We start from the raw sequence: 20,189 nt of genomic DNA, 5'->3' as shown, positions 1-20,189 counted from the left end.
AGACGTTTTAAGTCTTTGAAAGGAAAATTGTGAAAGGACTCATCCTCTCCAAATACAAATGCGGATTTTGTCGCTGCTGTTTATTAATTTTTTTTCGTTGTGTTTGCACTCATGCCTTTCTTATTTCCCCGTATTTGAACTTCATTGAGGTTTAAAGAACAAACCTATTTGAAATTTGATTGTAGTATTTTCTTTGTTTGCTTGTCAGTTTTATAAGAGGAATGACATTCCCAAGGCTCACAGGGAAGTTCCCTGTTAAACATTGCTCACACCGATGTAAATGGGGCTATCGAATCAGTTCTTTTGAAAATATTTCTTACCACTTCCCAGGACCATCTCCTAGGACCATAAAGATGATGGCTTTATGCAGTCTATTTTTACTTGGACTGCAAATGAATTAAACTGGTAACTTGTTTTTTGCATCCCCAAAGGGGGGAAAATCACATTTTAGTCATTATCACTTTTTTTACAAATAATCTTATGCAGGCCAACAAAATAAAAATTTAAACCCCTGACTTTTAATTTTTTAGCATCTTGGAACATCACAAAATCTTAAAGTGTTTTCTTTTTAAGAGCTGAAGTGATACTTTTGGGCAGCAACAACCCTAAAGTTTGGGGATGCCACATTTCTCCACACCCCCCCCCCCAGAAGTGATGCAGGAACCTATTTCTCTTTTTAAAGAGGTGTGATAACAAACAAATCCTTTGAAAAGGTTGGGGCTTGTTTTTTGTTTTTAAAGCCAGTTTATATAGTTTTCAAATAAGACAAATCGCCTTCTCTATTAGTTTATTAGAAAACGATGACAAGGTAAAGGGTTATTCTATTAGTAAGTAAATATCGAAAGTATTGCTTGATTTTAAAATATTCATTTTATTGGATCAGTTTTAATTTGTGGTCCTTTCAATGAAACTGAGGCACACATATGGAGTGCTTTCTGGGCTGGAAAGAAAATCTGCGTAAAGGATATTGTTTACTTAGCCGCTTCCCTCTGGAGAGATGCTGTTTGGCCTGCCCCTGCCACTGTATCTCAGAGAGGCAAAAGTTAGAATCGCTGCCCAATGTTCTCCCACCCCCACCCGTAGATATAATTGAAAGTGGCAGATCTAGAACTGAGGAGCAGTGAGATTACACTTCGAGCCAACTCCTTTGAACCACGTTGAAAAGGACTGCAGGAGCTAAAAAGTCGAGGCAAAACGGTTCCTTTTCGGGAAAGATTTATTTTGACTTCACCTGGTGTCTTGCGGAGCCAAATCACTTAAATTGTTTTTGCAACCAATAGGACTTTAATATCCCTCCTCATTCCGTCGCCTGTCGCTGCGCCCTACGTGAGCGCTCGGCAGATTGGGTGTCCTTCCCAAATAAGAACTTTCTAGCATCACCTCCACAAGTACGACGACGGCTATATTCTGTTCCCCTTCCTCCCCCAGAGAGCAGCCCAGGGCTCTTCCAACGGAGGAGGGAGAAAGTGTTTGCATGGTGGAGGAGACGCTGCGTGCGGTGAGGCGGAGGTTTTTGAAGCTGGGGGCTATCCCCCTCCCTCCTTTTGTCCGGGGGTTGGGGGTGTCCCCAGCCCTTACCCACGCCGCGCCCTTCGGCCGCGTGCCGGCGCACGCTCTCCGACAGGCGCGTCATGGGAACGCGGGGCGCTGCGCGCGCAGGCCCAGCGCAAACTTTCTGCAAGTGCAACTTGGGCATCCCCTGGAAGGCGGGGACGCAGGGCTCCAGGGGAGGAGGGGGCGCGAAGCGAAAGCGAAGGAGGCTGCGAGCACGGGGGCGGATCCCTGCTGGGCCGAAGGCCTGAATGGGAGCCAATCCGGCAGCCGTGGCTGCTGCCAATCACGCTGTTCCCTCCAATCCCACCCGTGCCATTTCCAAAAATCTCGGTCCCACTGTGCAGCTCAAATGTGGTGTTCGCTCTGCCAATCGCTGGAGGACAGAGTGGGAACAGGAATAAGCAGAGTTAGGCCAGGACAAAGAAGTTAAAGAGAGCCTAATATATACATGTTTTTGAAGGTGGGCAGAGGGAAAAAAAGTCCCCCCAGTGAGGGTCTATGGGTCTGATTGTGTAGTTCTGATGGAGCCCCCCTTGAGCAAGAGGAACCCGCCAGCGCTGAGATTAGCGGATCTGGCAACGGCTCAGGCCAGGCCGCTTCAGAATATGACAGGCTTCCCGGCGCTGGCCAGCCCGCCCTCCCACTCCCAACTCCGCGCCACAGCCACGCACCTCCGCCCTCGGGACCTGAGCGCTGACCCCGGCGTGGCCATCACTCCGCTCGGACCGGAGCACATGTCTCAAGCGAGCGCGGTCGGCCTCAGCCCTCCCTCCCAGGCGCTCCCGGCACAGCCCGAGGCGCCGGCGGCCGCCGCCCGCGCTGCAGCCTCGGTCGCGCACCCCGGCGCCTGCACCTACCCCGGTGGCGGGGGCAGCAGCCGCGCGCAGCCCTCCGCGCCCCCGCCCCCAGCCCCTCCTCTTCCTCCCTCCCCTTCACCTCCTCCTCCTCCCCCTCCCCCTCCTCCTGCCCTCTCGGGCTACACCACCACCGACAGTGGCGGCGGCGGCAGCAGCGGCAAAGGCCACAGCAGGGACTTCGTCCTCCGGAGGGACCTTTCCGCCACGGCCCCCGCGGCGGCCATGCACGGGGTCCCGCTTGGAGGGGAGCAGCGGTCTGGCACGGGCTCCCCCCAGCACTCGGCCCCGCCTCCCCACTCGGCCGGCATGTTCATCTCGGCCAGCGGCACCTACGCGGGCCCGGACGGCAGCGGCGGCGGGGGCCCGGCGCTCTTCCCTGCGCTGCACGACGCTCCGGGAGCCCCCGGCGGCCACCCGCACCCGCTCAACGGCCAGATGCGCCTGGGGCTGGCGGCGGCAGCAGCAGCCGCCGCGGCTGAGCTGTACGGCCGCACCGAGCCGCCCTTCGCGCCGCGCTCGGGGGATGCGCACTATGGGGCGGTGGCGGCTGCTGCAGCCGCCGCCCTGCACGGCTACGGAGCCGTGAACTTAAACCTGAACCTGGCGGCCGCGGCTGCGGCCGCGGCGGCCGGGCCGGGGCCCCACCTGCAGCACCACGCGCCGCCCCCGGCGCCGCCGCCGCCGCCGCCGCCGGCGCCCGCGCAGCACCCGCACCACCCCCACCTCCCAGGGGCGGCCGGGGCCTTCCTGCGCTACATGCGGCAGCCAATCAAGCAGGAGCTCATCTGCAAGTGGATCGACCCCGACGAGCTGGCCGGGCCGCCGCCGCCGCCGCCGCCGCCACCGCCCCCGGCCGGCGGCGCCAAGCCCTGCTCCAAAACTTTCGGCACCATGCACGAGCTGGTGAACCACGTCACGGTGGAGCACGTGGGCGGCCCCGAGCAGAGCAACCACGTCTGCTTCTGGGAGGACTGTCCGCGCGAGGGCAAGCCCTTCAAGGCCAAATACAAGCTCATCAACCACATCCGCGTGCACACGGGCGAGAAGCCCTTTCCCTGCCCGTTCCCGGGCTGCGGCAAGGTCTTCGCGCGCTCCGAGAACCTCAAGATCCACAAGCGCACTCATACAGGTGGGTGTCTGTCCCCGGCCGCGTCGCCGCCGCCGCCTCCCGCGCCGCCGCCGCTTCCGCCGCTGCTTCTCTTTCTCCTCCTCCTCCTGCTCGCCTTAATTTTTCTCTCCTGCTGCTGCTTCTCTTCGCATACGTATAACCCGGACATGTGACTTCTTTTTTTTCTCTCCCCCCCTTTTTTTCTATGAATAAGTAATTCGATAGCACACACAGGCCCCGCGCTGGGTTCCCACACGGTGGAGTCTCCAGCGCGTCCACAGCCCCTCGGCCGGGACCGGCAACGCGCTCCAGCCGCCGCCGCCGCCGCCCCGGAACAGAAGCAGCAGCAGTCGGAGCAGGAAGGCGCCCAGGACGGTCGGCAGCCCCCATTCGCCCGGCCCCGGGAACCTGGGGAGGGCGATGGGGAAGGGAGGCCGGAGCCGGAACAGCCCCGGTGGCTCTTCCTTCCTCCCCACCCGGTGGCAGACCCCTTGCGGTCGCCGTGCTCCGAAGAGCGGGCGTGCGAGGGGGCACGTGGGATTTGCTCCAGTATTGAGGCCACTAGGCCCAGCTCGATGCGGCCCCAACAGGAGGGGAGGGGTCCAGTCCCTCCGGGGCGTGGTGCAAAATGCCAAAGGAATGCGCCCATGGGCCCCCGAAGACCTCCCCCCAACACACTCACGCACCCCACAGGTACATCTTCACGTGCACACAACCCACAAACCACTTTACGCAGCCGTATCTGATACTGCCCATCTCTGCCTCATTGCTGGAACGCCCATATGCTCTGACACACTTCTCTTCCACATACACCCTCACGCACACTTCCTCATTTACACACCTTCATACACACCGATGCTCATACACGTAGCATCACACACCTCTATCACACACATTCACACATGCCCGAGAAGGTGCTGGAGAAATTTGCTCTGTCCTTTCAAAAAAGGTTCTAGTTGGAGGAGAACAGGGTGAGCTAAAGTCTCCTGCGGTCGTTGGTACCTGCCCCGCGGAGGAACTTGGGGGGAAACCCCCGGCGCCGTGGCGACCCCTCCCATCCCAGTCCCCCATCCTACCCCCCCCCCGTGAAGGCGGCTGCGGCGTGGGCCGGTGGGGTGTTTCCTGTGGGTCGTGTGCCCCCATCTAACGGGCGAGCGCTTTGGGCGGAAGCGCTGATGAGCGCGAGCAGTCGGGATTTATAGGGACAGACAATATTACCCCTCGGAGGACACTTAAGTAACTGGAGTTTACATTCAGTAATTACTTAGCTGATTTATCGGCGCTGGGCGGCGAGGAGGCAGCCGCCGCGCGTGGGCCCAACGCCTGGCTAGCGGCCGGGGCCGGGGGCACCAGGGGCATCTGCGGGCGAAGCCGGGTCGGGGTGACCCAGGCCCGGCCCGGCGCCTTGCAGCTGTCGGCCAACATCGGACAGGCCTCATGTGGACCGATGATGGGCCGGGAAGAAGTCTTCCCGGGAACTCCCTGGGCCATCCCCGTTTTTCGAATCGGGATCGGTCCGCCCTAGGGAGTTTTCCAAAAGGAAAAACTTCCCTTGAGGCTTTTGGAAAAACTCCCGTGGGACGCTTAGGCAGCTGTTTGCCCCTATGCCCAGCACTTGCCGCCGGGACAGGGGCCTGGGACCGTGCAGGAGGCACGCGGGGCGCAGGAGGTGAAGCTGCCCCCAGCCCCGTCCCCAGTGGGCACCCTGAAAGCAGAGCCTGCGTCTTCGGGCCCTTCCCGCCTTTCCAGGCCTCAGAGAGAGAGTGGACCTTTCTTTTCGCGGCGGCCGGAGCTGAGGGCAGTTTCTGCCCGGGTGGAGCAAGGAACTGGAATTGCGGACGCGGAAGCTGTCCGGGGTCCCCGCTCCCTCGGACGTCGGCCCCGGGGAGAGGGGCGTGCGCGCGCGCGCGCGCCGGGGCGGAGATCCGGGACGCTGGGGGGGCCCCCGGGCCGTGGTGCTTTCTGGTTCCACGGCGTGCGCAGGGTTACCTCTCCTGCCCGGCTGCTGGAGACCGCGTGCTTCTCGCCGGGGCCCTCGGGGAGGGATGCCAGCGACTCACGTTCGTGCTCAAACCCGCGCCTGGGGATTTTGGCGGTCCTTGGGCCGCCTAGCCCTGGCGCATTGTGTGCGGCGAGGGACCATCCGGGACCCCCCTCCCCCCACCACCACGGCGCTCTCCCTTTTGGGGGTTATCAGGGATCCCGGAACAGATTGATCAAAGGAAATAATCCCCCAGCCACTCCTGAAGGCCCATTTCCTGACCCACGTGCCCCCAATTCGGTTTATAACCTTCCTTTGGGCCGGACTCGAGTTCTCTCCGGGAGTAGCTCACGTAGCGTCCCTTACTCTCAAATTCTGCAAGTAGTTAAATTCTGATTGACCCCTCTGTCAGAATCTGAAATGTAAACACTGGGGTCTCTCACCCTTTCCAGTTAGCTAGAATTTGCTCATTGCCCCCCTTAGGCCCCCTGAATAAAACAGGCAATCCTTTCACCTTTACTTCCCCCACCCTTCTACTTTCTTCCTCTGCCTCTTCTTCATCCTTACTTTTCTACTTTTTTCCCCCCCTCCATTCCACATCTCCCTTCACTGGGCCTAATTACTTGTCTTTATCGTGGGCAGTGGCGGGGCCAGCAGAGTTGAAGCTGTGTGCATTCTTCACAATCCGGGATATGTAGCGAGCACGGAAACAGGAGAACTCCACAGACAGCACTGAATATTTCCAAAGGATGAATAAAGCCACTTAGGCCTACATATTGAAGAAAGGCTGATTAAAATTTTTTAAATAATGCTACATTAAATTAGTATTATCTCCAATTTAAAGTAGAACACAGAAGTCAGGACAGATAACTGATGTTTTGATAAAAAGTGATTAACATTTTTTGTTGGTGTTGCAGCTCATCTGCAGAGAAGGTTGTGATGATTGTGTTATGTTGTGTTTTTCCCTGTATAGATCAATGCAGGACGTATATTTGAATAATATCTGATTTCATGTTTAGACAGTAATCCAGGTGGGATAAGTTATATTCCAGGCATCTGAATACTTTCAGACCTGTTACTATGCTCTGGCGCTGAAGCAGTTAGCATTGGTGAAATTAAAACAGCAACAACAAACACTGCACTGAAATATTTGTATAAGAAAATTCACCACAAAAATTTATAAACACTAAGCTGTTTTAATAGTTATTTGTTTTTTTTTTTTAAATATATATTATCCCAAACCAAGGAAAAAGCCATACCTCATGAGCCACCAGAGTAGCTGCTGGAATGTAGAGAAATTCAACTTTATTTTAAAAATCATGTAAATATGAGGGAAGTATTATTGAACAAAAATATGTCTGAGATGACTTGTTCAATCATGACTAAATACATCAAGTTCAAAGATACTTAGGTGAGAGAGAAAATTCATACTGTTACCTGCCATCTTCCTTTTTTGCTTTTTAATGCCAAAGGTATATGGCTGAATTTTTATTAAGCATTTCCACTTCCTGCAGTAGGGGCCTTGTGTTTAAAGGCATTGTGTTCCTGAGGTGGTTAGAGCAGCTTCAAGGGGCGATGGGCCAAAGACTGGTAAACAGTCCCTTTTCTGCCGCGTAAGTAAGGTAGGAAGCTGTCAGCCTCGGTTTCCATAGAGCATCAGGTACATGCTCCCTTCTGGTGGAGGCTTGTGGGCCTTACTAACATTTGCTAAGGTTCTGTTCCGTAGGCTCTTATTGCTCTGCAAGTTGGGAGGGAAGGTGGTAGAATGAAGAGGAGATCGGCCTAGTCTCTGCCCAGCCAGGCTTGTAAAAAATCTAGTGATGGGATTGTGTGTCTCACAGGTGCCTTTGTTTCTGAAGAGAACAGGATTTGGCTTTATTTCATTTCCTTTTCCATCAGTGGGATCCTGGGGCCGCTTGAAACAAAATGCCATTATTATAATTTTATGGCACCACCCCCACTTCACTTTTAATTTAGTGGACTTGCTTACTTTTCTTCCCTTCTTCTTATATCCTTCCCCCAAGCTGTGGATTTGGAGGAATCATTTTATCAGCATTTATCTTGACAGGAGATCTGCTTATATTTTTGCAGGTACAGACCCTGAGGGCAGTGAGGACCTGGGTATTTGGGTCCTCACTGGGTTTTGGTGTTGCCTCCTGGACCATGCCCTAGCCATTCCGGCCCCCCACCCCCACAGCCCTGTGGTACTGCAGGGACTGACATCTAGCCTCTTACTAGCCCAGGTCCAGGGAGAGCCTCCAGGCTCATCCCTGAAGTATCCCTTCCCTGTTGCCTTCTGGAACATAGGGATTAGGAGTAGAAACCAAGCCGGGGATTGGTCTTCAAGAGAATGGGGAAATGCTTCCAGATTTCTGCTCCAAGATTTCTCTCTCAAGTGAGGGGTCTCTGGAAAGCAGTTGTTGACCTTCGCGATGTTTTGTTGCAGGGGAAAAGCCTTTCAAATGTGAATTTGATGGCTGTGACAGGAAATTTGCCAATAGCAGCGATCGGAAGAAACATTCCCACGTCCACACCAGCGACAAGCCCTACTACTGCAAGATCCGAGGCTGTGACAAGTCCTACACTCACCCCAGCTCTCTGAGGAAGCACATGAAGATTCACTGCAAGTCCCCACCACCTTCTCCAGGAGCCCTTGGTTACTCATCAGTGGGGACTCCAGTGGGTGCCCCCTTGTCCCCTGTGCTGGACCCAACCAGGAGTCGCTCTAGCACTCTGTCCCCTCAGGTGACCAACCTCAATGAGTGGTATGTTTGCCAGGCCAGTGGAGCACCCAGCCACCTTCACACACCTTCCAGCAATGGAAGTACTTCGGAGTCTGAAGATGAGGAGATGTATGGGCACTCGGAAGTTGCGCGGACGATACATTAGAATTTTCTTGTAATAATAATAATAAGTCATAAGTGGGAGTCCTTGGACCATATCCTAACCTGAGACAATACCGAGCCTGAGACAAACCCTTGACTCAGACTTGCCACCGGGTCTAATTAGCCCTATTTATTCAGTATGAAACCCTATGGTGTTTGTACATTTAATTAATTTAATTAAGATATTTGGGCTTTTTTTCCTTCCTTCTTCTTAGAAAACAAACAAAAAAAACCAACCAAGCTGGACTTGTGCGTTGCAGGGGGGACAGGGCTAGGAGCAAAATGTACCAAGGGTTAATGGAGATACACACTGCCAATGCAATATACGTGTACTTTGAAAGGAGCGAGAAAAAGCATGAAGTCAGAACTCCACAGAACAACAAGGCCCTCTGCATTTCCTGCCGTGCCTCGAGAATGCCTTTAACACCATACCATGGGCTTCTTTGGAGCCTCTTCACCTCCTCCTTGGGCCCTAATTCTAAAAAGGCCTCTTGATTGTAAACCACACACTTGCTGCATTGCCAACAGATCTTAGACTGTACCTGTGTCCAAAATCTTTGTAAAAACCCTTTAAGTCCTGATAGTTGTAATTTTAAATTTCCACTCTTTTATTACTGATCTCATCTTAACACACTATTTTTATACAGGATTGTTTCCTCAGTACCCCGCTTGTATGATTTAAAGAAAAAAAGATGCAGCAAACTTAGTACGTCTCCATTTATTGTGCCACTGTGATTGTTCCAGCAAAAAAGTGGAGAGAGGAGAAAGCTGCTGCAGTAGGCAACTGTGAAACTGTGATATTTTGTGAAATAGAAGAAATTCAAGTGCTTTCTTTTTTCTCTCTCTCTTTTTTTTTAATCTGAAATCTCAGATGCCGCCTCTTGACTGGGTCCAAACTTCTCGTGTAATGAAAAGATCAGTCTTATATAATAAGTTTTTTGGGGATGCCAAAATTAACAGGCAAGTCTGAGGAGGTGTGATGTTGGCAACATGCCTATTTTTGGGGAAAACTGTTGTTTTTAAAACAGGCCAAGCCCTCTTTTATACTGTTGTATCAACCTTTTAAAAAGTCTTTATTTTTCAATGCCCAAAACTGCATTTTCGTGCATTTTTTTTTCCCACCTGAGCACTGAGCACACGGAACTGGATCCCATTTGAAAATGACAAATGTGTGAAGTGTATGATTTACATTAAAAGAGGGGAGGGAGTTGCTATACATATTAAAATTTTTAAAAGGTTTATAGTTACCACCAAACACTGATGAATGTGTGACCTCTGACAGAGCTGTCAGGCCAGAATAAAAAAGGTCAAGGACCTAGGACAATAACTCTTAGTCAATTTATTTTCAGTTCGTGCAACACATCTCCTGCAAAATATAGTCCATCATAAACATCATACAAATATCCTAAAGAGCACTAATTTATCCTCAGAGACCCTGAAGCCACCCCCTCCCCAGGGTTTGTAGAAATTTGTTTTGTGTGCTGTGAGTGGTTGATGCAGTCTTGTCATTGTTAATAACTTGTATGTGAACACTATTATTTGTACAGTTGAATTAATTTATTTTCAGACATCATCCTTTGTTTTTCCTGGAAGAGTTCAGAGCACACCAAAGAATTATATTATACATTTTGGTGAAAGATTGTTGTTTATGACCCACGGTTTATTTAAGGAAAAAAAAAAGGAAAGAAAATGGGGGAATATATTTTTAAGCCTACTTGAATGAACAACGTAATGTGAAAACCAGGACTCTTCCTGCATGTCTTTTTTGCATTGTGTTGACAAGATTATATATAGTTTATAGATATATTATATTACTAGTACAGTGCATGGTGCTGTCACTTTGAAAGCCTTTCAATGTTGTCTTCAGATTGTTACAGTGGATATGAAACATGCAGACCCTCCTTTATAAAGAAAAAGACCATAAAACTTGAATATAAAATAATTCTACATTTTTTAAAGTTTATTTGATTTTCATATTATTCACTTTCAAAGCTCTTTCAAATAGACAAAGTAGCTATGAACTTTGGGGGGATAATTTATCGTAAACTTATTAGAACAAAATATTCCTGATTTATAATGAGTTGTTTTATTTATACAACTTTTTCAATGGTAGTTTGCACTATTCTTTATTATGCTACAGGTTTATTTATTATGAAACAAAGGAATATGTATTTTATGTATTTTGCCATGCATAGGTTTACTCTGCCACAGATTTATTGGTTCCTGATACACCTAAAATGAAAACTTAAAATGTGTACCTCCAATAGAAAGCAAGCAAGAATGATTATGAAGTAAAAAATTTAATAAAGGTATTCTTCCTATGTATTGTTTATGTTTTACCTAATGGTATATTTCTGCCATTCTCTTACAAACAGAACAGGTTGCTGACCAGTGAACATTGGGTTCTCTTGAGCTCTTTATTCTTAGCCTCTCCCCAAGCAATAAAATATTTGTACAGCTTGGTTTAATTTACAATCTAATCTAGAAAATACAATGTATATATGAAGACTAAGCCCTGTAAGTTGCGTGTAACACTAGCATAAATCTTAGGGGTTACTGCAGTCATTTGTTGATAATATCCTTAGTGATCTTAATCACTGAAAATCTGAGAAGTGAATTTGAGCATTTCTTCGGTGCTTAGCTTCTGAAGTAAAAGGGTAAAAATGAAGAAAAGATGCAGGGACAGTGAGAGGCTTCCAGACACAAAAGAAGGTACAATCAGGAGTTGGGATGGGTGCAGAGTTAAAAGCATGCTGAATGAAGATTGGGCATCAAATACCTCTCACCCTCAGGTAATGGGGGTTGGGGAGGTGGGGGCTGCTTCCAGTTTGTGGTGTATTTGCAAGTTGAGCTGATCTAGGAATCCTAACTCAGCATTTTTAGGCATGTGGTAGCTAGAAATTAGACTCATGGCAACAAAATATCCAAGTGGCTCAAACTAATGTAATTGGCTATGCACATGAACAGGGCTGATCCTGGGCTTGTTTTTCAGTTAGCTGATACAAAACTGATAAAAGGCAAATAGTTAAAAAAAAATGGTAGTAATGTCAATAAGCAGTTCTCTGAAAGGTTATGGTGGTTTTTAAAAGTCAGGTTTGTTAATGTAGTGAAGGTGAAACCCATCGCAAAGAGTTGTTTTAAGCCAGATGACAATAACCAGCACACGAAGTAAAAAACACCCATAGCTAAGGGCCCCAATCAATGGGAAAACTTATAGCTCTCTAATGAAGTTTCTCGTGAAAGGGGTGACACAAAGCCACCAAGACATGAATCATTCATGGGAAATATAAAAGATAAAAGATATCTGACAATGAGCAGAACCTTGTATAGAGTGTATAAAACAAGTTTCCCCTTCTTATTTTCTGCTTTAAAACGCACAATCTCCCACTCCCAGAGTTCTCTGTCCAGTCTATAGAGTTAAAATTGACCACTGCTCGTCCTCCGCTACTTCAAAGTAATTTAGTCCAGAACGGAAGGCTTGGCGCTTGGACAATCTTCATGGTGTGTTAAGATTTCTATGGCAATTGGCAAGCAAGACGTCCCATCTGAATATGTCTCAAAGAAAGCCACTTATTGACACTAAGTTGGCTATCATCAAAGACTTCATCTCTCCTAGGCAAAACGTCACCCTTGTGGCCCTCACAAACATTTTAAATCATCTACCTTTGTTTTCCGGGCTAGGAGAATCTTCCAACACATGGTTATTTGTAGTGGATGTCTATCTTTTCCCCATTCAGGACTTTCTTTGGTAAAACTCATGCTCCAAAAATCTAAAGCACTGAGAAATAGCTTGAGGGTGGGAATTCTATTCTTTTAAGGAGTTGGAGATGGCCACACAAGAGGGATAGCACTGGGGACAGGAAAGGAGGAGGCCGAAAGTCCTTGAAAGTGAGGCCCAACTATCTGCAGATGTGTTTGTACCACAGTCTTGTCATTCACTAAATCTTGCATTTTGTGGAAGTTGTTTGAGACCATAGTGGTTCATTCTGCCTATCTACCTACCCACCTAGCATCTAATCTATTATCTATCTATCTATCTATCATCTCTTTCTCTATGAAATGGGATGAGAGATGTTCCCCCTGAAGGAATTTTTAGCCCAGTTTGGTTAGGAAATAGGACTGGGGGGAGGGGGGAGATAATCTGTTTTTTCCAGTGATCCTCTAAATCAGAGGAAAGGAAAGCTGAATACAAGAGAAACAATCAGACACTTATTAATACTTTCAGCCCGTCACATCACACTCCCTATCATCTACCAAAATAGACACATGGCCCTGAAAACCCACCCTCCGGAGCTGGAGGGATGGCTAAGGAGACCCACAGTGACACTGCCCTGGGGTTACCAGCCCACCACTTTCCCTACGTGAACAAAAACTCACAGACCATCCCCCCCCCACGCCCACGCCCAAACACTCCCGGGGCACACACATTCACACAGGGCACAAGTGCCTAATCAGGCAGGGAGAAGTTCAAAGACATGTTCTTTGAAATTCAAACTACTGCTTTTATGGCACACCCACGCCGAGCGTGAGGATTGCTATGGCAATGGGCTGGGCCAGGGCAGTCGCGGGCAGAGGCTCCGCAGCGATTGGAGACACTCTATTAAGATACAGTTGCAGTGACCTGTAACTTTCATGCCAACTTAGCGCCCTCGATTTTCACCTCGTCGCAAACACACGTATTACATATAATGTTGCCCATATAATATGACACGCACGACCTATATAATAACATAAGTCTTTCCACCCACTTGTTGTTACGATCTCCCATTGAACCTGCTAGCTCGCGAGAAAGGGGAGAGGGAGACAGGGGAGAGGAAGAGAGAAAGCCGGGTGGGGGTGGGGTGGGCGCACTTAGAGGAGGGGACCGAGCGGGGGGCACCCGGGTTCCAGTTCCTCTTCCTTCTCTCCCCACCTAAGTACTTTTATTTGCAGAGCGATTGTTCTTTGTTTATTTAATACAAGTACTGTGTGAATGGTGAAAAATAAACACGATGAAAAATAACCAAACAGATGATTCCTCCGAGTGAAAAAGCCCGGACTTAATAAAAGTGCGAAGCAGTCACCGCTGAATGAGAAACCCTTTGAAGTGGAACTTATTATAGGAGGAATACTTTGGGGTTGCCTTAACGACGCCGCTGAATCGAAAGCGCTCGCCTTTGTCAGCGATTTGTTCTCCTTTGCTGGGGTGCCCGGAGAAATTACTTACATGGGCTGCCTTAACATGCAGCCTGCAAATCAGTAACTTTGCAGCTCAGACTTGCAGACGCCACTCGGCAACGGACAAAAAGAAGTCAGGGGGAAATGCACCGAGCTTTCACGCCGAGCCTCTGGGGATGGGGGCGCACGGGCATGTTGGGGGCGGCAGATAAGAAGTTGTATTACAACTGGACCCCCTCACCCGGTCTCCCCCAACTCCCCCGCCCCCCGGAGCCGGAGCCGGGCCGGGCCGGCCGCGGGGGCCTCGCGGGTTGCAGGGGAGGCCCGGCCTCTCCCAGGCCCTCCAGCGAGGGGCGCTCTTCCACGTGCTGGCCCGGGCGCGGGACTTTCCCAGCGGTCCCCGCTATATTTAATAAGGGTCGTTTATCACCCAGGCGCTTTGAAGGGTCGCCTCCAGCCCTGTGCCCATTAGAAAGGCGGAGGTGACATTTAAACTCCGTTTTCAAGGATCGCGGGGGGATTTCAATGAAAAGGCAACTCGTTTGTCTTATGAGCCTGGAAACAACCCCCTTCTCGCTCCTTTTGACCACATGGCATAACTCAAAAACAATAGTTCAAAAGTGAAATGGCATCGTGGTGTTCACTCGGAGACAGGCCCCCATCTAGCACCAGAGAAAAGGGGTAGTACGCAAGACAATGTGCTTTTTGTGTCCGACTCTGTCACAAGGATTGTGTTGTTTGCTTTGGAGGCTGCGCCTGTTATACTTTGCTGAAAGTGCTTGTGTTAAACAAGAGTTATAAGTCATCCAAAACAACAAACATTTTGATTTTCTTTGCCTAAAGGGCTTTCCCTGGCTATGGGCACCGTGAAAAAATAATGTCCTTGCTGAGAAAGGACCACCAGTAGTAGCATTAGAAGCGGGCGCATTAAATATTGAATGACACGGGGAAAAAGAGCTTGTCGAGGGGCACTCAGCCTTAAAGTCTTTCTTCAACTTTGTCTTCGGTGGCTGCTGGACTATTTAAGATGGTATTAATTAAGGCCGCTTCGGATGCCGCCGAGCCCGCCGGCCCCTCGGCCGCGCTCGGTCAATGGGCCTGTGTCCCTGCGCTGTGCTCACGCGTTGGCTGAGCCGAGTGCAAATGTCACTTCTCATTTGGAGGCTGAAGAGAAGGGCCCATCCTACATTAAGGGCAGCAGGGAGGCAGTCCTCAGCAGGCGTTAAAGGAATACGAGGGCCTGGGGTGAGGGCAGGGGAGGCGGGAACAAAATGGGAACATCTGCCCTGAGCCCGGGGAGGTGCACCACTTTGGGCACATTTGGGAGAGTGCAGTTTAGCCAACAAGGGCCACGCGGGGACTCGCTGGGTTGGAACGCTCACTTTCGTCTGCTCCTGCGTGGAGAAAATTACCGCCCCCCCCCCCAGCCCTGCAAAAATCCATTAGGCCGTCTGGCGGGGCGTTATTGTACAAAGGGGCCAGCTTGCACAAAGAAAGACAAAAGCTTGGTGCAAGCAGGCGTCTTCACTGACTTCCCCCTCGCCCTTAGGGTCCCCTTCCCAGATCACAAAGCCCAAAGGAGCTTCGCCAAGGACCTCCGCTCCAATTTACAGATGGTGAAACTGAGACCTCAAGCAAGCCTCCCTCAAGGGAAGATTTTTGTCAATATTCCCTCCAGGCGGTGGGAAGACCAAAGACCCAGACCCAGTGCAGTGCTCTTTCAAGGGAGCAGAGAACCGGGCCCAAACCTCGCCTCTTCCCCAAGGCCAAGCGTTTGACTCAAAATCAAATGGAAGTTGATTTCAGCAGCTGGAAATTACTAATATTAAAAAAAAAGTGAAGACGTTTACTAACTGTGACATAAATGAAATGAGTACTTTAAGAAACTTTGTGAACTCTCCGTTCTTGACAAGGAGAGACAAGACTTGGCTGGGTAGAGGGGTGCAGGGGACCCTGGCCGATTGACTTATTCGGCGAGAAGCCCCACGGGCGGCCCTGCCCCTGGTGTGGAGTCCCAGATGGACATGGGCTTTCTCTGTCATTACAAGGTACCCGGAAGGGGAGGGAAGACGCAGCCAAATGCTCTGTCGTGCCCTTGCTGCGGAGTGCAGGGGGTTAGCATCCTTAACTTTAGATGCGTTTGCAACGTCTGCTTCTCCATCTAGGGGCTGTGTCCCCTCAGGGGTCCCCCCAGGCTAAGAGATAAGGGGAGGTTACATTTCCCACCAGAGCCACCCCGCAGAAGAAGCAGTTCCCACCTTCCTGCAGGGGCTGGGCTCCGTGTGCGAGGAGGGAGGTAGCCTCGGGCCTGCGGCCTACACAGTCAGCCCCACTGGGAGCTGGCGGCGTCGCTCTAGGGCGGAACCGCCAGGCCAGGTCAGGGCGCTGTCAGAAGTGGGAGGTGGGGATGAGGAGAAAGGGCTGTGCCAGACCAGCCCCCTTCTCCCGCAGCTGGTCTGCAAACCCCAAGACTAAGGCTCCCATGTCCAACTGCCCCCTTGGGTGATCTTTTTTGCACCTTTTTCTTCGGCCCCCTTCTCCCTGCCTCTACTACTTTTTTGCACGAACAGGCCGCAGGCCAGGGTAAGGGATGTAAAAACGTGGCCTTTTGGCCCGAAACGCAAGGGCGCGCGTGCGCGCGCGCGCGCACACACACACACACACACACTCTCTCTCTCTCTCATACACACACACACACACGCACACTCATGTACAACTCAACCCCCTCCGCCCCCGCCCTAGCCAGTGCACTGGGCACACGCTCGGGTTCCAGGCACCTTGCCAAGAGCGCGCGAGCACCCTGCGTGGCACACTGGCTGCAGTTCCTGCACGAAGTGGCGGGGGTGGGGTGAGGAGGGAGGGGTGGGCGGCGGTGGACGCCGCCGACTGCTGGCGGTGCGCACAAGTTCGGCGCTCAACTTCCCGCTCTTAACGAGACCCGGGATCCCTTTGGAGAGGCCCTCGGGAGCTGGCGGCGGGGCTGGGAGTGGCGTGGGTAAGCTGGCCGGCGCGGGGCGCGGGCGGCGGGGCACGAGGGCGCGACAGGAGGAGGGCGCGAGGGTGCCCGCGGCCGGCCGGGCGCTCCGAGAAGTCAGCGCGAGCAGCTGTGACTTCACCTATTAGCCCCGATGTCTTTCCGAGGAGCCTGGCGGAGTTAAACAGCCCACAATGGGCGCTCTGGGGCGCCTCCAGCCTGACCTCCACCCGGGTTTAATAGTTTCATAGGAACTTCATTAAATCAATTACTTAGTGAGCACATCATCATTTATTTGTAATTAGCAGCGAGGAGCGCGTTCTCTCCCCCAGCCCGCGGCCCGGGTCCCAGCGGGGTTGGCGGAGTTGTGCAAGCACTTTTGTTTGCTCGAGTGTTGACTCCCGGCATTATTCGGCGCGGGTAATCTTTACGTCTTAATCTAGCATTCAGGGGGCGAAGGGAAAACAAACAGGGCGCAGGCCCGAGGCCAGCCCTGCGGCCCCAGCTGCCCGCCGACCCCGGCCGACGCTGGGCGCGCGGGGCGACTCCGCTGCCGCCCTTCTCCCCGGCGGAGCGGGCGAGGGGCCCGGCGGGGGCGGAGGGGCTGCGGGGCCGGTGCCAGGCCCGGGGGACTCGCAGGGGCGCAGCAGAGGAGAGGAAGGAGCGAAAAGCGGAAGCCAGGGGCAGGGAAGCGCGTCCTGCAAAGCGAGCACAAAAGGAAAGCGTCCAGGCTCGTGCGTGTGTGCGGGCGGCGCTGAGGGCGACTGCGTGTGTGCGCACGTGTGTGTGTGCGGCGCACGTGTGTGTGTGCGCAGGATGTGCGTGAAATCACATCCATCTCAGCTGCCGGGGCGGGGAGGCGAGCGCGGGCAGGAGGTGCGGGCCTGGCGCGCGGAGGCAGCTCGCTGGGTGTCCAGGCTGCAAAAGCGCTTTAATCTGGGGACGGCGGCGGCCCACAGATTACGAGCCGCGTGGTTAGGGAGGAGGGGGAGTTGCCGAAAGCCGGGCCGGAACCCGAGCGTGCGCAGCGACGCGAGCAACGGCTCCACGAGGAGTCGTGATTCCTTTCGAGTGTAACCACCTTCCCCCAGAGGCCCCGGCGCCCGCCAAATACCGTGCGGACCTGACGGGTGTCGCCTCCCGGGCCAGAAACGGGGGGCGACGCGCCCCGGCGCCCTTGCGCCAGACCCAGTTTCCGCTCCAAGTGGGAGAAGTCCTTCCAGCACAGGAAACGCTCGACTTCTGCGGGAGATCCCAGCTCAGGAAACGGCGAGGCCAGGGAGGGCCGGGGGAGAGGAAGGGTCCCTGATGAGGACCCGATTCTCCCGGGAGCGGGCGAGTGGGGACAACTGCGAGGTTAGGAAAAGGCCCACGGGAATACACCCCACGACTGAGCTTCCAGAAGCCCTTGGCCCATGGGGGTCCTTGAGGTTACCCTCCTAGGTGGGCCCCCGTGTATCTGTGTTTTTGAGAAGAAGGTCTTACATTTCTCCACTGGTTTTTGTGGCCAGGAGTGTTTGATTCAGTGAAATACTTGGAGGTAGTGAATGTGTAGAGGTGGTTGTTGCCTTGTTGGTGATCTTCCGACCTGTGGTTTCCGTACAGACTCAATCAGTTTGGAGTGTTTGTGCTCTGGGCCCAGAGAGTGCATCAGTGGGTGGCTGCTTGGTGACAGGGTTTGTCCTGTGGGGACTGGATTCAGCTGGCTGTGGTTGTGCTCCTGGGGCTGGCAGCTTAGCTTGTCAGGGACCCAGACGTGGGCTCTCCTGAGGCCTCCAGTCTGTTGAGCCAACACCCCTGACAACTCCTTGTTTGGGCTCCTGGGAGAGTGTCTTAAGCCTCCAGCTTCCTCAGTCTCCCCCTTTTCTCCTTCTTCCCTAGGGTCTCACCAACCTAAACTCATTCTGTTCCTTTTTCCAGCCTCCTTTTTGTAAAGTTGACTCACTGGTCACTTGGCCCTCAACCCCCTGGGTCTTAGGCAGCCTAGTGCCTGCTGGACACAAGGATGAGAAAGAGGCAGGTGGTAGCTCAGATCCTGTCTCGGAGTAGGCCCCCTTGAATTGCAGAGATCCCGCTGAGACCCCCAGCTGCTGCCGACCCACCCCGGATAGTCTGAGACCTTGGGTCCAGCCTGAAAAACAGGAAATGGATCCAGAGGAAAACTATCAACCCACCGGTCAGCAATCCTGGAGAAGCCCCTTTTAAATATGAAAGCACTTTGCAGCTTTGCATACTCTCCCTGCCCCTCAAGTGAGTCCATGCTGAAGTAGTTAAAACGGTCAAGCTTCCAGAAGAATTACAAGCAAAACCAAATGTGTATGCACAAAGCAAAATACGATTTTTTTTGAATTTATCTCCAAATACTGTAAACACAAATACTTTTTGGAGTTGACATGTTTCTGCTCTGGTATAATCTGGTATACCTGTGCATATTAAGTGTATATTTGATCAGATAAGTCTACACACACACACACACACACACACACTATTATAGCACATTTAAATCCACCCTGGCAAATGATCAGGGTCGCCTACACATCTCCCCATCCTGGACCCAACCAAATTTAGGACATACTTGAAGGAAACAAAACTGAGAGAGACTGCATTTAAAATAAAATTAAAATGTAATTCACCCCTGAGTTCTTTCTCTACTTCTCCCCTTCCCACCCCCCACCTCCAGCACTGTTTAATAAAATCATTTGGAGAAAGGAAGGCAAGTCAGGCAAGGATTTTAGGAGCTGGCAGGGAATTTGGTGAAGTGGTTGATTTAGAAAATCTGGCTGCTGGCTGCAAAGTTTGCTTAGTGATACTCAGATTATGCATCTCTCTCCCTGCTCCAAGCCCTAACGGCTTTTAACCCAGTAACTGGCTCACATCTCAGGCTCTGTACTCGCTACCTCAATTGGGCTGCACCCTGGGGCCATCCCACCTGAGGCCGTCCCTCCATATTGGGAGCCCTGTGCTCTGTGTGCTCTTCTCCCCACCTTCTTCCAGTGGGGCTCCCCCTATAGGCTGTGTAGGACCCTTCTGGCGGGCTCCCCTTTTTTGTGTGTTTGGGGGTACTTGCCGTTGGGCCCATCAGCCTGAAAATTTATAGGCACCACGCTCCATTCTGTCCTCATCTCTATGGAGGGCTCCGAACATGCTTCTCATACCAGCTGTGGGTTTCACCTTTCCGACCTGCAGGGAGAACTGGCACCGACGTGTTATAGATGCAAACTGGGCCAAAGCCTGTGTGAGGGGACCCAGGAGCTCTTGGCTGCCTGGTTCGGGTAATGGAGTATAAGGGAAATTCAAAGGAGGATCCAGGGAGACTTTTAACAAGAAGGATTATGCCAATGTTTTTCTCCTTTCAGGGGGAGAGGGCGAGGGTTTGACTGCTCTGGCCATTTTTTTTCTAAAGATTTTTTTTTTTTTTTTTTTAAGATTTTACTTATTTATTTGAGAGGGAGAGAGTGAGAGAGAACACAAATGGTGGGAAAAGCCAGTCACAGAAGGACGCATACTGTATGGCTTCACTTACGTGAGGTGCCTAGAGCGGTGAGATTTCACGGAGACACAAAGTAGAACAGAGGTTATCAGTGCCTAGAAGAAGAGGGTACACAGTCTGTTTGGGAAGATGACACAGTTCTGGAGATGGGGGTGCTGATGGGTACCCAACACAGGGAATGCA

At 51.8% G+C, this 20,189-nt stretch overlaps 1 protein-coding gene and 1 long non-coding RNA gene across 2 annotated transcripts in view; both read left to right on the top strand.

The window, feature by feature from the left end:
- Window positions 1–2,060: 2,060 nt before the first annotated feature.
- Window positions 2,061–9,282, top strand: ZIC5 (Zic family zinc finger 5). Its single transcript, XM_081815540.1, has 2 exons — window positions 2,061–3,540; window positions 7,947–9,282. The coding sequence occupies exons 1-2, from the start codon at window positions 2,076–2,078 to the stop codon at window positions 8,387–8,389; spliced, it is 1,908 nt and encodes a 635-aa protein (XP_081671666.1). The 5' UTR covers window positions 2,061–2,075; the 3' UTR covers window positions 8,390–9,282.
- A 6,910-nt stretch (window positions 9,283–16,192) lies between these two features.
- Window positions 16,193–20,189, top strand: part of LOC115940441 (uncharacterized) — an 89,679-nt gene continuing 85,682 nt past the window's right edge. The window contains exon 1 of the long non-coding RNA XR_004075189.2: window positions 16,193–16,537. This is a non-coding gene — a long non-coding RNA (uncharacterized LOC115940441). The remainder of the gene's footprint in view (window positions 16,538–20,189) is intronic.

This window comes from Leptonychotes weddellii, chromosome 3, assembly GCF_054177405.1.
Source record: "Leptonychotes weddellii isolate Sample4059 chromosome 3, ASM5417740v2, whole genome shotgun sequence".
Lineage (NCBI taxonomy): Eukaryota > Metazoa > Chordata > Mammalia > Carnivora > Phocidae > Leptonychotes > Leptonychotes weddellii.
Note: the sequence above shows the minus strand (reverse complement) of the source record. Positions and strands in the feature narration are given on the sequence as shown.